The 20,911-nt window shown below is 45.7% G+C and overlaps 2 protein-coding genes across 2 annotated transcripts; one reads left to right on the plus strand and one right to left on the minus strand.

Annotated features, from left to right (window-relative positions):
• Window positions 1–7,338: 7,338 nt before the first annotated feature.
• Window positions 7,339–17,857, minus strand: T265_13551 (hypothetical protein; the record flags this gene model as incomplete). Its single annotated transcript, XM_009169434.1, has 11 exons — window positions 7,339–7,612; window positions 9,392–9,599; window positions 11,323–11,482; window positions 11,738–11,921; window positions 12,534–12,800; window positions 13,299–13,501; window positions 14,072–14,212; window positions 15,258–15,380; window positions 15,682–15,905; window positions 16,229–16,376; window positions 17,795–17,857. Coding segments are annotated over 11 exons (1,995 nt in total), but the record flags the coding sequence as incomplete, so codon positions are not given.
• T265_04630 (hypothetical protein) lies at window positions 11,891–15,466 on the plus strand (the record flags this gene model as incomplete). Its single annotated transcript, XM_009169412.1, has 3 exons — window positions 11,891–11,960; window positions 15,098–15,225; window positions 15,362–15,466. The coding sequence occupies 3 exons, from the start codon at window positions 11,891–11,893 to the stop codon at window positions 15,464–15,466; spliced, it is 303 nt and encodes a 100-aa protein (XP_009167676.1).
• Window positions 17,858–20,911: the final 3,054 nt, after the last annotated feature.

A 20,911-nucleotide genomic window follows, 5' to 3' on the forward strand; every position in this document is an offset into this window, starting at 1 on the left:
TATCCCTGCTGTTAAGCGCCACTTGTCGCTGTTACTGTTCCCCATCTGGTAAGGGGGAATTTGTTTTCTTTTTTTGGCATCCTTTGGCGCACATTGGGAAGCTGTTGACATGGAACATCGTTGTAAACTTTCCGTGGCGACCGCTTCACTCCTGAAGCTTGTGTCTTGGAGGATTACTGCAACTTCCTCATGTTCATATCCATCTTCCTCAATTTGATCGATTTTCCTGGACCTGTCTGGAGTAGGGTCACTGTGTATTTTAGTTGATGAGCGGAAATTCGCCATTTAGCCCGTTGTTTTTATTGGTCGTTCGAACTCCTTGAAGTATGAATCCGGGAGATCCAAAGCCGGCTCTGTCTGGTTGTATTATTTCTGGTTTGTAATTTCGCCATATTTCGGACAGGTAAGTCACTTACGCAACGCTTCGTTCTTCGTGGGCATGATGACTTCATTCTTTGTTACCGACTTCAAGATTGTTTGTTGAGCCCCTCTTGGCCAAGACTTATTATCGCCAGGTGTGGACACTAATAACGTCTGTATTCTACTGCCTGACAACAAGATGAAGGTGTCTGATTCTCCGTTTTCTCATTACAAGTTTTTTTCTTGTCTCATCCTCTATAATTGAAGCCAGCCTTGGAGCACTTCTCAGCACAGGCTTTCTGTCATCGGACAAAATCTCGATAGTACCAAGTAATCACACAGTTAATGGGAAGCTCAAAATTCTGCAATTTTTCGATGCAGTGGATCAGTCAACACCAGTTGATTAAAACAACGCGAGTACCAGTAGTAATGCCGAAGGACACCTCACCATAAACTATGTGTATCTGTGGAGGGAGGTAGTACGTTGAACAAGATGGCATGACCCATGGTTCCCGTCTTGACACATTCTCTTCCCGGATGGGTTCTATGTGGTGCTTCTCGTGCCCGGCCAGAGGTAGTGCAGGACATACCTGCTCACGCATGTCAGTAGGGAATGACTGTATGGATGTGCTTGTATTAGGTTTGCCCACATCCTCCTTTGATTTCATTTTCGGAGTTCACCACTGATGCGCTGCTGATGCTGATGGTAGTGTACAACTTTGTCGTAATTAGAAAGTGGTCACAAAACCCGCTTTGTTCTGGCTATTTCCTCGTCCCAGCCCACAAATAACCGACAACTCAAAGTGAGGGACAGTATGTGCATACCATTTTTGGATTTGTAGTAAAGGGCAACGTGACCGCTCGTCTTTTATTTGGGCTCTGAAGAATACTCGTTTTCTGTCGCGTGCATTGCCCCATATTTCTCCTTAAAAGTCGTCTACTCATACAAAATTAGTAGTTCGAATTAAACACGAATTTCACTCTCACCCAATCCTCTCCAGATGCTGCGGCTGTCTCGGACGCTCGAGGCGATCTCGGTTCCGATCTCGATTTAAATGATCTCCTTCAGTCACTGTTTTCGAAAAACCAGGGCAACAGCTTCGAGACTGGTCAAGTGGTTCACCGGTCATCAAGTCCTCAGTTGGCCCGGAGCCCTTCAACTCGATGCATCAGCCCAGGGAGGGCGCCTGTGGGGTTCATCTGTATTTCTATCATCCCCGACCTCCCTTACTAGCTAAAATGTACGCCCTCCCCGATACCTCAGACCACTACACCTCCCCGGTTCATGTTTGTATGATGCAGATGGTACGTGAACTGACCACCGTATTTTGCCTTCCAATTGCCTTCATACTCATTTGCCTGTTCCGTCGATTACTCCAGACCTACACTCGCCAACCGTCCCTACTACTAATACTACTACTCTGGTACTCAGGTTCTTTGTTGTTCTAATATCGTCCTCCGCAAGTTCGTCTCTACGTGATTTGATGCACTTTGACACTCTCGAGCAGTACGCAGAGCACGTAGGTTCCCGCTTCCTGATATCGTTCATTGGACCGACTGCTCATCCCTGGTTTCTTTCACTTCCACTAGTTACCATTTTCGTGTTTTGTGCTTCTTCGTCCGCTTTTTCACTCTCCATGCTTATTTCCTCTATCACCCCAACTACTACCCGCCAACTAGGCAATGCCTTATTCTTCCTCACATTGCTCGTCTTTCATACCAATGATCAGGCTTCCCGTACACGTATAGTTGTGTGTGTGCGTGTGTATGACCAGATGGGCTGTCGCTCATAGGTTTCAGAACATTGCAACAGCCTTTTAAATGCATCATTTTTAGTACTGCCTCATTCGACCATATTTCCGCACTCGGTATGATTTCGTTCTTCTCCATCTTTGATCTTTGTGGAAGGTTCATCTGCACCAACCGCCCTCTCAATGTGACTGCCATAGTTTCTTGGTAGTTCCTTACCAGCTCCGGAGTTATGTCCTCCTGATGGGCCTTTTTTCGTTGAATAGCCGTTTTTTTATTTTGAGCACACAGATTGATTAAGTGCATTTGACCGAATCGTTTCGAGGGTGGGAGTATGGCTTTCCTCACCACTATGCCCGTCCCAGTTTCATGTGTACAGCTAGGTTGGTCTTTTTTGTTCTGTCCCCACCAACCATCCATTTTTTCCTTTTGTAAACGCCACATCTCCGCTCATCTTTGCTTGTCTTGCGGACCTAATTTTGACCACTCGCCGCTGCAGCATTCATACTGGAAGCGGACTGCTTTCTCTCCTTATTCCATGGATTAAAGAATTACTGGTTCTAGTTTTGCCCGCTTCGCTTGTCGCTGATGAAAGGCTTCGAACAATTTCTATGTTAGCTACTCCCCGGTCCCGACTGTCATTGATTGGCTGATTGGTTGGTCCCACTTTTATTATCAGTGTCAGCATTCTCATAATTTTGCTTTTTTCAGATATTCATTGAACACTTACCCCGTCACCACATCAAAACTTGTGGGACACGTTTACATCACTGTAATTTAAGCACGCACAGATAAACTGATTGTTCCTGCTAATGCTTCGCTCTGTTCGCTCTTCATTCCCACCGAATCGAATGGCGTACAGCACAATCGCCCACCCCACCGCCGCCGTATGTACCTGTGGGATGAGAGTCACGTCGTCTCCACGTGTGAAGTCGGTTGGATGTCCCTTTTCGTCTTCTCTTTGCTATCCACCACGACAATACTATTCCCCTTGTTCTTATCCAGACAAAGTCGTTCCTGTACTTACTAGAGATGTTACATGTGTGTATGTGCGATCTTCCTGATCAATAAATGACGAAACGTTTTCGTGCAGACTCGCACTAGGGTTGGGGGCGAGCTGTTACTAGTTCAAAGTAACATTATGTCCAAGATACAGTCTCATGTGTCCACTAAACAACCAAATGATCAATCGCGCAAGTCACGTGATTCCGAGAGCATAGTCCCAACAACATTATTCCGCTAGGCTTTACAAACTTAGCCGAAGTGACGAACGGAACTATTCGATCGAATGTTTTCTGCTGGCTATTTGGAACAGTTGTCGGTGGATGGAGGGCTGCTGAACGGTAGTGCAACTCTGTATCGGTCACTTGGCTTCCCGCTCCGCCCAGTATTCCATATCAAAAAGTACGGTAGCTCTACACAGCCCTTTATGGTGACAAACGACAATTATTACAACTGTATTTATGGGGTAATCACAGTGTTCCACAAGATCGTCCTAGAATCTCCGTGCGGGGGTGAGAAGCATCGAGTCAAAGATGCCCTATCCGGATTGGCTAGCATTTTGACCAGTCAGGGCGTGCCTTTGTTTGGTCCGCGTCCTGCATGTGACACATCCGTCCAAAAGTTGTGATGTTCGGTTATTAGGGACGGCTGGCCTCCGGACAGAGGGAGAGGTGGTCTGCATACTCATTTGGTCTTATGAGACCAGGGAGTGGGTGATCTAATATCGACATCGTTACCGCATTTTACGATCGTGGGGCAACGATTCTGAAAGGACCATTTGCTATTGTTACGAGACTTTCTGATTTGCTGTGGTGAGGCTGATTGGGTTGGTCGTGTTGTCGGCCTTACCCACGATGATGTTTGGTTAAATTTATGTGCCTTGCTCAACCAAGTAGTTTCCGGTGTACTAAGACAAACAAGGTATCAAAATTTCTGGTTGAAAGGCTTTGCCAACTGTCCCTTCGACTTGTGGCTTCGTTTTGGGGTTGTGTGGATGTAGAGCAGAGGGTTTTCAGTTGCAATTGCTTCTCTAGCAATTTTTCTAGGAATTTCTATTCACGGTTCCTTGGTGCAACCTGACTGGAAAGCCCAGACAGGTGGGTCAATTGGCCGAAAAATCCAGGCCATGTACCGGTTCCTTCACGCTCACATCACTTGTGTTTGAACAGTCCTCCCTGTGTCTTGGCACGATTAACCTGATTGGTCCTCATTATTCTTGATGTCTCATCTTACCAGACCTCATCAGTGGTGTGTGGTCTTGGTATCTGACAAACGAGGTGAGGGTGCTGCCACTAGTCTCCCAGGTCATGCTGTACGCGGCTGATTAATGTGGTATGAACAGAAGAACTTGCTCACACTGTGATTGGTTTGCCCAGCCAGTCGTCCTTTTAGCCATCGGAGGTAGCTAATCACATCACTCAAATCTATGCACATTACGCTGCTCAGACCTGGTACTTTGTTTCCGTCTAACGTGTGCTGGTGGAGTGGCCCTGAGATGTTTGCCTGACACGTCAGCGGCGATGCCAAGCATATACAATGCAGAGGATCTCAACTAGGTGTGAATTGTCTTCAAGGCTGGAGTAGCAAAAACTCATCACATCGATGGTTAAGTCCATTTACTGACATGGTGATATCACAACCAGTGCTCGTGTTGTGTCCCTGGTCATTAACCCACTGCCTTTTTTTCGTTCCATCCGATGCTATCCGCTACCATACGCTTCAACAACCCGGGGTACCATGTTCACGCTTCACGGTTGTCAAACTCAAGTTAAATACTTTTCATAAAGGAAACTACTCACAAGGTTGCTGAAAACTCTTCGACAGCCCACGACCGGTTTCGCCCTTCCAATTCGGNCTTATGGACCATTTCGATTTGCAAATGAGTATATTTCTCGAAAACAGTCCAATTCGGGTTCAAGCAGAACATACGGTTGACGGAAACTCGGGGACTGCGCCTACCTGATGAGCCCGAATTGGAAGGGCGAAACCGTTCGTGGGCTGTCGAAGAGTTTTCAGCAACCTTGTGAGTAGTTTCCTTTGTGAAAATATACTGCGTTATCTCGAATATCGTGCCAACTGAAACATGAGGCGGCCCGTGTGCAGCACATTCAGTTGTAGAATACCATAAACGAGAGATTCAATTGGGTCTCCCGTGAAAACTAATGAGAACAATCTAGCCAGGGTAAGTGGAGGACTGGGCAAACTAGTGAGCAAAAATGACCTCTATCAGATGGAGACTTCTAGTTCGAATTTGTCGTCATTAATCTCCGTTCGTAAACTTTCGTGCACCTTCAATTTAAAAGTCACACTGGCATAACTCAGCCAGGTTTCACTTCAAAAATATTTGTTGGGAACCTGTTGGCTACCCAGCTTTCACATCATGCGAGAAGGCGTCAAGCGAACACATGAAGGATAATTATTTGTTTGTTAAGCGCGCACCGAGCAAAAAAATCACTAACACTGTTTTGCGTCATTAGTGGCTGTACTGAAAATGCAGCAGGCGACCCCCGAAATCAAGCGAAAGTCGATCAATCAGAAGAAGCTAGTAGTGTTACGGTATGTACCACTGATGAAATATGCAAGTAACCCATTGTCTGGTGTTCGGGCTTCGCCCCGTATCTGACCGAAGGTTAGATGGAACTGCTTTGCAGTATTCGCGTATGATGGTTTAATACTCGAAGAAAGTCCAGGAAAGTTTAAGAAGACGTTTCGGAATGTCTATTTTTCGAAAAATCTATACAAATGAGATGCCTACTTTCGTGTTTACTAGTTTGTAACTGTTTGGTTCGTGTTTGCCAGTGAGTGACTTCCCAACGAAGGGCTTTCCCGCTTTCGAAGCATCGGATACTCAGACTCCGATTTTGTTTGTTTCGTCCGTCCCCTCACACCATCGTGTTCAGGTTTTTGTACGACCGACTGCCTGTAAGCCGACAGTTAATCGAAGAGAAGCTGGGCGCCTTCATGGCTCCGCCGGAGTGTGGAACACTGTCGTTAGAAGTGCGACGGTTTTCGGCGAGGACGCCCACGACTACCGCCGAAAGTGTTGAGAAGGTACGGGTAGTTTGGTTCCACTGTAGCAGATGATATGACTTCGGTCCTGGCAAAGATTCGCTTGTCCGGACGAGTATGGGTATTGCAATTGGGGGAAGGACGCTACAACCTCAGAGAGCGATGATTAGTGTTGTGCTGGCGTTTCCAAGACGTGAGTGTCAATCGGACACACACAAGGGGACGATTTGGATGAGTTTTCCTCACGGCATCTAGTGTATGGTATGTAGATACAAGTTCGGCATCTTTCTGATCATGTGGGCGTCTGGTCATGTACGCGTTTGTGGAAAGTGAGCAGTGTTCGTTTTGATGCGTAAACTGTTTAGCTTGTTCAGGGAGGCGGACACGGGCGGCCAGGCCCGTGCTCACGTGAGAGTCAACTGAATCTCTCGCTTATGGTATTCCTCAACTAAATGTGTTGATAGACCCACTGCCAATAGCTGACATGTTCCGCCGTGTGGCTCGTCCCCAGAGAAAACCACACAGTAGGTTTTATTTTTACCATATTACTAGTGAAAGGGAGAAGGCCTTCGCTGCGGACTTATTTATTAGGAAATGCCAACTGACCGGTTACAGACCATTGGACAGGGAAGCAAAACTCTCATTTGCATCTTATTTACAAAAACTGGACATCCATCTCCTGAGCGCGTCTCCTTGCACCTTCCTAGATATTCACTGACTCCAATAATTTATCGCTCAAATCCAAGCAAATGTTACAAAGCGACTCCACAAATTCCTCAACAGATCTCCCCTTTTCAAAAGACGGAAAGCGAAATTCCGCGAACAACACATACTACTCGCTTGTCTCCCTATCACTAGTATCACCGTCCCTCAGCACATACATTTCGCCAGGACCTGGAGGTACCGCGCCGCACCGATCAACGATTCGTCTCGTACCTCACAGCTCGATGGCTGTACATGACCCGGAAGTGGACTGTCTCGGATGGCTCAATTTGCAATGTGATGTGGAAAAATATCGTTCAGCTGTAACACCCTTTCCCTCAGTACATACATTTCACCAGGACCTGAGGATACTGCGCCGCACCAATCCACGATTTGTCACTTACCTCACGGCTCACTGGCTGTATATGACCCGGAAGTTGGCTGTCTGGAATGGTTCACTCTGCAATGTGACGTACAAAAATATCGTTCAGCTGTAACACCCTTTCAGCGCCTACCTGCCATGCCAGCCGAAGGTTGCACGAGGGCTGGGATACTGCCAGGTTGCCCAAGCCTAGACAGGGGAAGTCGAGAGACAGAGGTCGGGTTCGAGCCACGGACCTTACGGTCAGCAAATTCGCGCTCTAACCACTTGGGCCATCTCGTCCCAATGTGACGTACAATAGTCTGGAGAACAGTAATAACGGTCTCGAGCATGCCGTAGATAACATGTCCAGGCACGCTGAGTGATTCGTTCGAGGACACGAGGTGGCATTGTGATTGAAGCGAAGTCCTGGAGGGAGATGGCCATGTTTTAGACTTGGTCTACTGAATGACTGTGTGTGCTTGGAGGTAGCTGTGGCCACGTCCCACGAGGCTGCACTATCGTCGCATTCGAGCAAACAATGCGAGGTAAATCTATGCTAACTGACTTATGGCTTCTGGTGCAACCCCCCAAGTGCTCCCAGACGGTTGACACCCTTCCACTTAGCAGTTCGCTAGAGAGAACTCGACCACAGGTCATATGACAAAATTCGCGTCTTTTAGGGAATACTGTGAGTGCAATTTATCTGTTGAATGCATTACGTTACTCCACCCCGGTGCAAGTTTTCCAAGTTCAGCGGGTGCTTCTGTCACAATGATTCCTCGGAATAACATTTTTTGGGTTATCACCTTTGGGTTTCGCCTTCGCCCATTCGGGCAGAGGATGCCACATACACATTTAGATACAGGAGCAGTCCTCACGAGTATTCTATGTCAACCAGTTTATTGTAAGCTGTAACAATTCCCACAAATTATTCTTTCATTTTAAGCGGGTCACATTTTCTGGTAATTTGCGATACTATATTTTATTAAACACAGTCTTCTAATCCGGTGATTTCTAGCCGCTGATTTAAACAAGTCAAACGTTTTACCCCGAAAACATCGTAGTTTTCCGTTTTCGTTTGCCGGATACTGACCAGCTTGAATGATTTGCCTGGAAACCTCACAAACGAGAGATTCAGCTGGGTTCCAGGTGAGTCTCTCGCAAAACCAAGTTAGTTTACAAATGAGTGTATACTCGCCAATTTCGTGCAATTTGGTTTCAAGCAGAACATAAGGTTGACGGAAACCCGGGGACTGCGCCTACCTGATGAGCCCCAAAAAGAGCTGAACCGGTCGTGGGCTGTCGACGGATTTTCAGCAACCTTATAAGTAGTGCATTACGGGTATGCCGCTTGTTCCATACATGGGCATTCAGTAATATATGTCATTCTGTTTGAATCGGAACTACTTCATGCATCCTGAAGTCAGGTTTAGGGTTATTTAACTTGTCTTGTTCGTTGAGCTGAGCAATTTGATTGTAAAAGTTTCATCATCAATCAAGGCGACATCATCAGCATCCCATTCAAATACAACAAATTTCTCTTTTGGTCAAAGGGAATTTTCGGGGTAAAATTTCGAATGCAACTAATAACAGAGAGAAAACTGAAACCTTTGCGTCACAACCTTCTTGTGTGTGAGAGAGGGTTTTGCTAGAGTTCAAAAGAGCCTAATCAAATATAAACAGAACCTAGAACAATTCCGATCGAAGGGGAAGGTGGTTGGACAGTAAATAGTATCGGATTTCACAACCAACCAACCAACAATGACCTATTTTATAGTGGGGGGGGGGGGCAGTTCTGTGGATCACAACCTTGAGGACTAATCGATCTTGTGAAATCGATTAATCACATCTCACGGTTCGGAATAATGTTCAGTAAAATGGAAAGAACAAATGAAATCAAGGAAATCTTTTGTCAAATAAAGCCGTTCAAAAAGAAGCTTCCGGAAGATTCTGTGATCGATCACTCCGTAGGAAAGTAGTCACAACCGAGAAGAAATGCTCCACACAGTGATGCCAATCGAGTAAACATTTCGTAAATGCGGTTAAGAAAACCAATCACAATAAATACATACTCGAATGAAGAACTTTAAAATAATTTTAAAATTAGTGGTGTCAGAAGAGCAAAATATAACCATATGGGTAAAAAAAACAGCTGAAAATGCACAACCGTAACGAGCACAACCAGTGTAGTAGTTGAGGTTTCACAACCAGTTAAGAGGGTGTCGGTTTTGCCCGAATAGAATCACTGCAATAAGGAACAGGTGATGATCGTAATGGGCAGTGGATGACCTGCCTATTCCACTGTTGTTTGACCCTTTCTGTGAACGTTTTGGAGGCTCTGGATAAAAGGTGCCCATGGTGCCTGGAGGAGACCTGCCTCCAGTCTGCGTTTTGTCGGTTGAGCAGGGGCCATCTGAGAGAAAAAAACAGAAAGAAAAAAACACTTTTGGGGCCGTTTGTGCAACTCCATAGTGTGTTTCGGCCATGTTGATCCTTGGGACAAGGCAGACCGGACCCTAATGGATCGTTCTGGTCCAGATTACCACACACTACTGTCACTTTGAGAAATGGGTCCTCGCCGCGCGAGGAATCATCCGCTAAGCTAGGTTAATCTGCTCTGCATTGTCGTTACTTTCGACGACTTGCAGCTGACACTCGCTTGTTTCCAATCCAACCACGATATTGGTGTATTCATTTCAAATGATGAATTTGGTGCGACGGGTAGTTGGTGTGTGGAATGCTGACAAATCGATGTGCCACGTTTTTGAAACAATCGATCGCGAGACGAGTTTTATTGAACTGGCGAAAGTTGCCTTGATTTGGTTTAGTCGGCACCAGTTTGATGGATTTGCACGTACGATCCGCCCGATTCGGTGGCTCGGAGTTTGTCATTCCAAAGTGCATATTTTAGATACACTTACGACTTATCTGCATTTTAACCAATGGTGTTCTGACGTCAGTCCATTTAGAGGATTCGCATGTAGCAACACGACCCATACAATGTTGGCATGCGGTAATCAAATGTTGAACAGGCTATCGTTCTCCATCCTGTTATTGGCTGGTTTGTGACCTTGACACAGGCCAATAAAACGAATGCCCTGAAAGTGCATTGCCAAAACCATGCCAAAGTTTTAATGGGAACCAGATAGTAGTCATTCGACGTAGATTTCATTGCTGTGAATCACAGCAGTAGATTTCAGGTCGAATCCTATCAGTAGAATTGCCAAAACCACACCAAAGTTGTAATGGGAACCAGACAGTAGTCATTCGACGTAAACTTCACTGCTGTGAATCACAGAAGTAGATTTCAGGTCGAATCCTATCAGTAGTCTCAGTTTAACAACCACCTATCTCGTTTGGTTGTCTTATTGTTCTCATCGAATTTGCTCATTCATTTTCCGATTAATTTCGAAATCCACAGGGCGTTGGCCCTATTAGGGTCCCCTATTTCATCCGAGTATGAGTAGATAGACATTTGCAACAAAATCAATAGCGCCGATGCGTTATCCACGTGGATCTACCGTGAAAAAATTATTTGGGCTTGGTGCCCTTTATCCGACTGCGCCACAGGGCCCACAGATCCTTGAAAAAAACGTGATCCCGATAAAGGAACACGTGACCAACTTTCTTCTACCTTATTTTCAAGTGCTCACACTGCTTAGTAAATAAGTATCTCCTACGGGTGGGGTCACGCCACTCATGGTGCGTTTTTCACTGCTGGTCATACCTGTGGCTGGTGCCCTCATGCCTCATTTTTGAAAATACGATCAGTTACGCTTTTCTTCGCTTGAACTACATAAAATCAGTCTTGCCTTTATCCATCAGGAATGCTGTTTTGACCGATCGATTAAGGAATCTCGTGACACCGGACTGATGGACAGTTTTAAACAAGTTCAACTTCCTGGTGGATTCCTCGCGATTTGTTAAACAAGTCTAAAACTCTTCAGAAATAAACGAACTCAGCCTGTAATGTTGCAAGTTGCGTTGAAGTTCCGTCACCCTATAAAATCGAAATCATGCTTTTTCTATTTGGAGTCCTCGGCATGCAAACTAACTGGTGACAAGATGGCCGCTCTATCGCAAAAGCGTGATTGAGATGGGGCGAGATGGACCAAGTGGTTACAGCGCGAATTTACTGACCGGAAGGTCCGTGGCTCGAACCCGACCTCTGCCTCCCGACTTCCCCTGTCTAGGCTTGGGCAACCTGGCAGTATCCCAGCCCTCGTGCCTACTTCGGGTGGCATGGCAGTTAGGCACCGAAGGGGTGCTACAGCCGAACGAAAAGCGTCGTCGGTTCTTGATTTGCTCGGCCACGAGATGCGTTTCGTTTTATTTGCGGCCAATTAGCTAGGGTGGAGTGATCGAACACGAGGCAGTTGGTTTGCCAGTTTCAATTTGTTTCTCACACGTCCGCTGATCGAACAGCTCAGATTGGGAGTTCTTAACTTGCTTTCGAATGGCCGCTGAATAATTCGCAAAATATGACCAAATTAGTTTGCAAATGAGTGTATTTCGCTAATTTTGTGCCATTGGGTTTCAAGTAGAACATACGGTTGACGGAAACTCGGGGACTGCGCCTACACGATGAGACCCAAGAAGGGCGAAACCGGTCGTGAGCTGTCGACGAATTTTCAACAACCTCATGAGTAGTGCATTACAAATATACATGTATCGCGATAACTCGAATATCTTGGCGACGGGAACATGGGTGGCCTGGTGCAGCACTTTCAGTTGCCTGGAGACATCACAAACGAGAGATTCAGTTGGGTTCCAGGTGAGTCTCTCGCAAAAGCAAATTAGTTCGCAAATGAGTGTACTTCGCTGACCACTCACTAGTTTCGTCCAAAAAAACCATCGATCTCTGAAGGCCAGCTCGATGCGTCGCTGTAATGATGAGGGTGGCTGATCCGAATTCTGGATTCCACTATAAGATTGCTGAAAAAACGCAATCGCAAGGACCGATAAACGTTAAACGGCCTGACTATTCAGCAATAATCGTAGCTGATCCGCTTATGGTTATAAAACGTGACACCGAAATGAGTGATGTAGTCGTATCAGAGTTGAATTTCAGTCCTATGGAAACCTAGGTTGAAGGGGCGCGCGTTCTCTCCTCATTGCATGGCGCAAGTTCTGACCTGGAAGTCTCCCTATTCTGAACTTACAGTTTGAAACCATGGATAGAAATTCTGGCTGCTTTTACCAGTAACTCCAACAGTTGACCAGATCTCTGGTTCATCAAAGGGACAAAAAAATTCTGAGTCAGACCAGCAATGGACGAGCCAACTGTCAGGAGAATGACTTAAACAAAACACCATCCTACAAATCACCTACGATTTGCGGGCAAAACTTACTGAACAACAGTTGTTCCCGCATCAGCGGTAGTTGTTCGCGCCAAAACATGCAACGATGCCGTTGAAGATTTCGTTCCATATAAGACTCTGGAAGTCTGAAGACCATATGCTTCCTGGACGTGTCAGCAACCAATTTCGGCGAGGATTTCAACACCATCTCCTCCTTGAAGGTCGTCCCACTAGTCGGGGCATTGGAGGTGTAGCGTTCCCAGTAGAGGTTGCGGTTTCTTGTGTGAAATTCGCCAGGATTCAAATTAGGTGACCTTGAAGGCAGGAAAGTTGAAGGTCAGTCACCTGTTTCTGATTCATCTCATGATAGAAACTGAATTGTGTGACAAGTGGCAACTAAAAAAACTCAGAAACCTGTGTAAAGAAGTATCGACGTAATGAAAGCACTTAAAGTAGGATAAAAGTGCTCATGAAACGCAGAGAATTGATGATTTTTTACCCAAGCTTGGAGATATCAAGGGTTTAGCCTGGGAATCGACGCTTATAATCTGGATATCTGCTCAAAGTGGCATCGACCGTAGCCAACACTTTCATGTCACGTGACGCGTGTCTCCTAACCAGCACAGTTGGACTGTTGATTTTTTTAGTTGACCGCGTCGACGATTTGCGAGCAGACTGGACTAAAGGGAAACCGATCACTCGGCTGTCAGAACGAGTCGGATTCACGGTTGCATAGCATCCTAGTCAACAACGACCCAGATCGGCGCGTTGAATGTTTTTTTCAGTTCAATGGACGCACATGATAAACCTACCCAGTCGACGCAAAATTAGTCCAAAATCGCATCATTTCCTCACTGAGTCGTCTTTCTTCGTCAGTAAAGTTGTAAAATCGTTTCTGGTAGTCCGGGTTGAATGGGGCTCCAAAAATGTACTCAGCCTCATAACCTTGCATGACTCCAGTCCACTGAGGCCATGGCGAAGCTTGGGTCCGATGTTCGAATGAATACATAAACACCTGGAGTAAAGAGAACAAACGGGCAGATTACAAATCTGATAGAGATAAGAACGGTAGTCTTTGGAAATGACCCGTTTCATAATTTATCCATTCCTTCATGGTACCTTGACGATTTCGTAGTTTCATTGCTTTTCAAATGAGATCCACCGACCTTCGGAGGCATATTTTACCATAAAATCTTTGTTTCCCCTATTGATTTAGTCGAACTCAAGGATAGGCTTGCCAATAAAACCCATTGCTTTGGTATGTAGAACGGGCTCAATACGTGATTGGTGCGCGCAACCTTCGGTGTTTCGCTTCACAGGCCGGCGGAAGCCCCCCTTAGTCCAATTTCAAACCGGAGCTCACGGTCCGAAAAAGGCTGACGTAAATTGCATAGCTCATTTGTCCTGGTGAATACTGCCTATTCATCCATACATTTCATAGTTAACCAGAGATTCCAGAAAGACTACTTTATTAAAAGCTGCCAGTCACATGACTCACCGCTTTTCGCACTGCTAATAAACGAGTTTTCTTAAACTCAGATTTACGCGAATCTGGTATTCCAAAGTAACTGTGATCAAAACTCACTTGTGAGTTGGGTGCGCGTGAATAGAAATCAGCAAACTCCACCACCGGACACTTGATGTTGTAATCACCACCGACTTCATTGAGTGCTTGAAGAACCTCTTTGGCCCGCCAATCAGTCTTCCCAAGTGCCCTACTGGGGATCTGAAAAAGCAGGAGCATCAAATTTAAAAATGAGCAAAATACGTGGAAACTAATAGTTTTTTTGTTCACTGGTGGACATTCACTGGCATGTGTACTGTCGCGTCGCTGATTGGTCCGCCCAACAACCAATAATAAAACAGTACCAACCTCGTCGGGTAACCAACGCGCAGATCGCACCGATGCTGTCATCTTGGTTGGTGATGTAACGCATGCAACCGGTGAAGATATTGGGCAACGACAGTCACGACAACCTGACGCATCAACGTCCAACTCAGTGGCATTAGAATTCTAGCAGTGGTAGGCTTGGCGACACCATGAAAATCCGCCCACAGTCGATACGATGAGTAACAACAGCTATGTCAGCGATAACGTGAGTTTGGCGAACTGCCCTACGGGATATATCCAGATGACTCTACTGCGTGGCAAGTGACATGACTGTTTGGTAGTTCAAGTTCGTATTCTGTTTAGTGATAGCAAGTTAAGCCAACTTTAACAAAGATCCCATCAGGATTCCGGCGGGGCGATCCTTTCAATACCAGCAACATTTTGTGGAAAGTGTGCTAGGGAATTTCAGTTCTAATAGATAAGTCTTCTCTTATACCACACCCCGAAACTTGGGGATCGGTAAATATGATAACAATGAGACCATTGTCCACTGACTAGCTTCGTGTGAGAGCCTATGAGTGTCGCCCGTGAGCGTCTCCAGGTAAACTTGAATGGATGCCGCAATCGTCCCACTTCACCGGCCCTGTATTTTCACATTCAAAACAATCAAAATGATATTGGAGAGCAAGGTTCTTAATATGCGCCCAAATTCATCATACCCTCCAACAAACATAAAATCTCGCTAACACCATCAGGGTTTTTAATGCAAAATTCCACCAGATAGGTTGACAATCGAAAGCAAGACATTGGTTGTTGATCAGATGGCTGTTGATCTGTTCGCTGAGCTTGGCAATTGGCTTGCAAACGTTTCGTCACCACACGAGAAGACATCATCAGTGCGCAGTTGGGTGGGTCTACTTTATTAAAAGCTGACAGTCACATGACTGATGATGATGTCTCTTCGTCTCCTCGTATGGTCTCCTCCTCGTCTGTCTGTCTCCTCGTATGGTGACGAAACGTTTGCAAGCCAATTGCCAAGCTCAGCGAACAGATCAACAGCCATCTGATCAACAACCAATAAACTCACCCGAGCTACCAATATTTCACCACATTACCGAATGCAAGACAGTTGTGTGGGCTACTGGGTAGGGAATACATAAATCTCACAGGAAGAATGGAGCTGTATACGTGTGAACCGACTACCAAGAATGAACTCTGAGCTTTGGATCTAGCATAGCTGAGTTGGCCACCTCACATACTCTGCCTACTGCGGTCAATAAGCAGTTGGATTCACACAGGGGAGGGTGGACCTTGTAGGTGGTTTATCGCATACGGACGTGTAAAAATCTGTCTACAGCACGTACACCGTAGTGTGATAAGGTCGAAGGAACACGTGCACTCACCTGATATTCAAAGACGGTCGCTTGAAGTAAGGTCGGATGTAGGAAGTTCTCGTCCATAATGTAGAACGCAAGTAGATCCATGGGGTCCGTGGTTCCTGCTTGATATTCAAAGTCTCGGGGCATTTCTGGCCAATGGTTGTGTTGCAAAAAATACTTCCGCAAAGCCTGAATGATGTGGAACATACCTGATGCAGAGAAAATTAACACAGCAAATCAATAAGCGTGAGAGCACAATTTTTCTACAATTACTTTCGGTTACTAACGTTTTCTGAGTAGTCTGAAATAAAAAGAATTCATAGGACGCCAACCTGTTCATCTGTTCGCCAATTTTAGCAATCAAATTGCAAGCGTTTCATCCCCACACGAGAGGACATCATCAGTGTGCAATGACGAGTAACACCTGAATAAAAGACCAGCAAACGTATCCGAGCTGCCAGCATTCCTATACACGCCGATATAAAGAGCTTACAAACAGATGCGATGATTCTAAGGGCGCTTGAAAACTTACCTTCATCTTTGTTCACTCCCAGCATAATACGATGGCGTATATGGAGTTTCCCAGAGCCGAGAATTTCATATGGCCAGTGAGGTAACAGGGGATCAGCTACGACCGGCTTGAAGGGGATGTCGTAATAATACCCGGCGGAACGGAGTAGCTATGTGGAGAATTTAAATTGTAATCGATTATCGATCTTGTATAGCCTAATTACGAGAACATCTGAACATGAGGAAAAAACAAAATGAACGAATGGACGCGCGTGATACCCAGCACACTGAGTGTGATTAGTTTGGAGTTCAGTTTTCCACGAATCCACTATCCGTTGTGACAAGTTAGAGATGAGTTTTAGCTGTTGACGCCTGCGGGATTTGTAGACTCTCGTTTGAACGGTCCTCTTCCCGTTCTGGCGTAATTATTCTGGGAGAGTCCACACCAGAGGAGGTAAGCAGTGCATATCCCTGACCGTGCCGGGGTTTGAACTCACCCCACGAGCAGATTCACCTGTTCAGACGTGAAAATTCAGATAAGTCCAGCTGTGCTGGTTCAGTAGTGTGACAAACTCGCCTAGCATGTCAGATGTGCGGAGTTCAAACCAAGGATATTCACTGCTGATGAGCTTTAATAAGAGGGAAACTCGAGTCAAGTGCCTTCACCATTGGTGTGGACTAACCAGAATGGTTCAGCCAGGGTAGGAGGACCAACGTTCATTCTACCAATCCAGCAATCACATAGAACTAGGACAAAAAGTGTCCAGGACGTTTCAAGCCTCTGTGACGCTCTCTGATTGGGAAGTCCTGACAGACGGGCTAATCGATCGAAACAACCAAGGTATGTTACTGGGTGGTCGTTCGAGGCGTTAGGCTTTCCACTCACTTCACTCAAGCGAGAAACGCATTTAGCAGTCTGTCGAACTATTTCTCGGTCGGATGCGTTGACCGGCTTTCGGTTGTGTTATTGATCCGTTAGTTGGCTATAGCGATTGGTTACGAAGCGGTTCATCTGACGATGCGTTCTCGACTGTCGGCAAACAGATAAACAAGTACCTGATTAATAGACAACAAGAATGGGGTTGATTAAATCCGGAGGACATATTTTGATGCTCATTACGCCTTCCAGTTAACCACTAAAATGTGGAAGCTTCAGGCTTTCAGTTAAAGATGAACGTGGGATAAGGTGTTTGCTCGTCTCAGTTTGGAATTTGTCATTTGTTTTCCCGGACGTTTCTCGTTTGTTGGGAAATGCAGTTGGGATCAATTCCATGTGTTACTGGAATCTTATTGATCGAAAGACTTAAAAGGGTACAGTTTCTCCTAATCAGGCAGGGCATTCTCAAGTCTACTTGCTCATCACATCGGGAGGAAAATTCGTGCATGGTAAAACTTTAGGTAGAAGACTTTCTGTGCCGCATCACTCCGAGCTCAAACTCTCTCTGTTTCACTGCAATGTCAACAATAAAATGTCGCGAACTTTGGACGCAAACGAAACTGATGTCAGTAGGATGGTAACCACAAAACTATCCTAACGGATGACAAATAATTTGGCCTTGCACTGACGTTTTGGCACAAATTTGTGAACCAGAAAATAGTGAGGTTTTCCATTGTATAGAATATGTTCTTCGGTCCTCATGTTTGGAGCCATGTTGTTGCTTAGTGTGTACTGAGGGAATACATGTGATCAGTATACTTTTCAAGGTTTGATTCATGAAGTAAAAGACAAGGTTAGGGTTTTGCGAGATAGGTATTTTTGTTCATAGCCACGCCACCCTCGCTTGGACGGCTGTGTTCCTGTTCTGGCGTAATTATTCCGGTGAGTCCATACCAAATGGAAGCACTGGACTCGAGTTTCGCTCCTATTAGAGCTCATCATGACCGTGCCGGAATATGAACCCCGGACATCTAACATGCGAGGCGAGCGTGTAACCACTACTCCACCAACGTACGTTGGACGCATCTGAATTATCACGTCTGAACAGGCGAACGTGTTCACATTTAAGCAATTTGATTGGTGCGCCCGACTCATCGAACGGCGAGCCAGTAACTGTCCTGGTTGTGCCGATCGATTGACTGGGGTTCAAATCCCGGCATGGCCATTGGATATGCACTGCTGATGAGCTCCAATAAGAGCGAAACTCGAGTCCAGTGCTTCCCTTTGGTGCGAACTCACCGGAATAATTACGCCAGAACAGGAACACGGCCGTTCAAACGAGAGTGGTGTGGCTATGAACAAAAAGACAACAGTAGTGCGAACCGTTATAGGGTGATGCAGAGTTGATACACAGAGCTAGTACTGAGTGAGTTTTTGAGGGACCATACTTTGTCCGTTGGAGGGAACGAATTTCTACTGTGAAACGGCGGCTTTGAACTCAAGACTACTTTTAAATGTCCGTTTCAGATTCCCAGGACCGCTCTCAGTGTGGTTTATCAAGCGAGGATCACGAACTTGATGATGCGAGTGAGAGAGTCACCTGACTATTGGTTTAACAGGGTTTTCTGACTTATTTTTCGACCCAGTGATGACGCAGTATACACAAACCTCTCAGTTCCGCTTGACATTTCTTGCAACCAGTGACCATAGCCGCGCCGCAGCTTTCCACAATATAAAAGATAAGAGTTAGAGAAGTAATTTTTTGCTCGACACAGTGCTACACTGCTGTCGGAAGTAACAAGTGAGTTTACTGTTAGTGTGGGTATCAGTAACAGGCGAGTAGCAGCTCATTTTAAATGCGGGGATCGAACCCGGACCATCGGAATCACAGTTTGTTCATCTTGAATCGCAGCATACTGATAATCGATCTGTCAGGATACCCGTACACGGACGTAATATCATCGGAACAGCCGGAAAGATATGCAGGTATCGCATAACCAACGCACAGATCACCGAATTCTGCAATACTTTCTCTGCAGTGCTTGTGTTGAGGAGAGAGAAGCGAGGCAACTTCAAGTAGATCATAAGGTTAACGGAAACTCGGGGACTGCGCCTACCTGATGAGCCCGAATTGGAAGGGCGAAACCGGTGGTGGGCTGTCGAAGAGTAGTCCCCTTCACTAATTAGTGTTTATGCTGAGGGCTTGTGTCAAACTTCACTGGAGATCGCATTTTTGTCGACTGGTGAACACTCGGCAGCTGGTTTCAAATCGCAAAATCTGTCGTGGTTATTTTCACGAGAATTCTAAGGCTAAAAAAATCTTCCTTGAAAAACGAAAGTCATAAAGTTGGCCTGACCCACAAATCTCCACCTGGGAACTGAAGCAATTTAGGCAATCCATACTGACGGGTCTTCCTTTCAGGTTCGAACGATATTCTTTCTGTGCGAGAACGCGTTCTCTGGCGACTCGGCACTGATCTACCAACATTTAGAGCGAGTGTATCACCACCATATCGCCATCAAAGGGATAAAGTCTGGATTTCCAGTGTGAACGGGCTACCATGTGTATATTTGAGCTATCCATGTGATTCGCTCGGCGCCCTGGACGATGACCGGGTCAATATCGGATTTGAACCAATCGATGACTTACGTCAGTAGACTACTCGTTCGGATGGCCCCAAGACTGCCGAAAAACTACCCCCGTGATTACCTTTCACATTAGGAAGAACAAAATCTGAGTGGAAGTGAACTCCACACCTCATTTGGAACGGAAGAACCACTGGACCCCACCACATCAATGATAAGTGCCATTTTTCTAGTGATCTTCGGATCAAATCTGATATGAAACATGGCGGTTCGGATTGGTCATGCTCGATTGGATGGACACATGCTGTTCACTCGTTCCTGAAATCCGTAGCGTGCTCGACGTTGTTTTGGAGTTGTTTTTTTTGAGTTTAGATGCTAATTTTGAGTTCATTTGGTTCACCTGGTGAAAAGGGAGCATATCACTTGGATAAGTATTCATTTCTGAAATCCCTTTCATATAAGGATTCTACTTGTGGATTGAGATCTTATCGTTTACCACTTGTACACTAAAGATTTGTTTTAGAACGACAAGGATGTGGTCATACCCAAGGTATCTGGACATATTCCTTGGTACTTATTGTTTTGCTCTGCTATTTCAATGGAAACCCCTTGAAGTTGAGCCGGTTGACCCCACTAACTACAGTTTTAACGTGTACTGTAAAATTAGAAATTTTCAGACAGTACTCAAAATGGGCTCACTTGCGGATTCAATGAGTTTCGGTACCACTGGGTCAGCTGTACCATCCGACTGGAATTTTCCCCATTACGAAAATGATGCATGCGCCATTGATCGACCTCCAAGGATTTGGCATCCACACTGCGTAGACAACTTGCCAGTTCGGCCAGAGATTCGCCGACTCCTTTGGGGAGTTCACAACCGCTCAAGGTAGCCAGCAACTGTGTCTGAAATGCAGGAAGAAGATGGCAATGGTTTACGCAAAAACTGGCTTACGTCAAGAGTTGATATGCAATCGATTCACTTTCCTCATTCCGGATCTACTTCAGTCATTCCCATCAAGGCCTCTCTATGAAACCGTCCGATCGATGGGATGCCGTGAGTGTCCTCAGCAAAGCAGAACACAACTGCAGTGCACTGTAGATCACGCGTGACAAGCGCTCAAATCAAATAACAATTCCTGTGCCCGACTTGCAACCTTAGCCGACAACTTGTACACTACAATTTCTCATCCATTTTTGTTTACAACCAGATCACTAACAGCACCATGAGCGTTTGTCCACGAT

This window comes from Opisthorchis viverrini (genome assembly GCF_000715545.1).
Source record: "Opisthorchis viverrini unplaced genomic scaffold opera_v5_78, whole genome shotgun sequence".
In the NCBI taxonomy this organism is placed as follows: Eukaryota; Metazoa; Platyhelminthes; class Trematoda; order Opisthorchiida; family Opisthorchiidae; genus Opisthorchis; species Opisthorchis viverrini.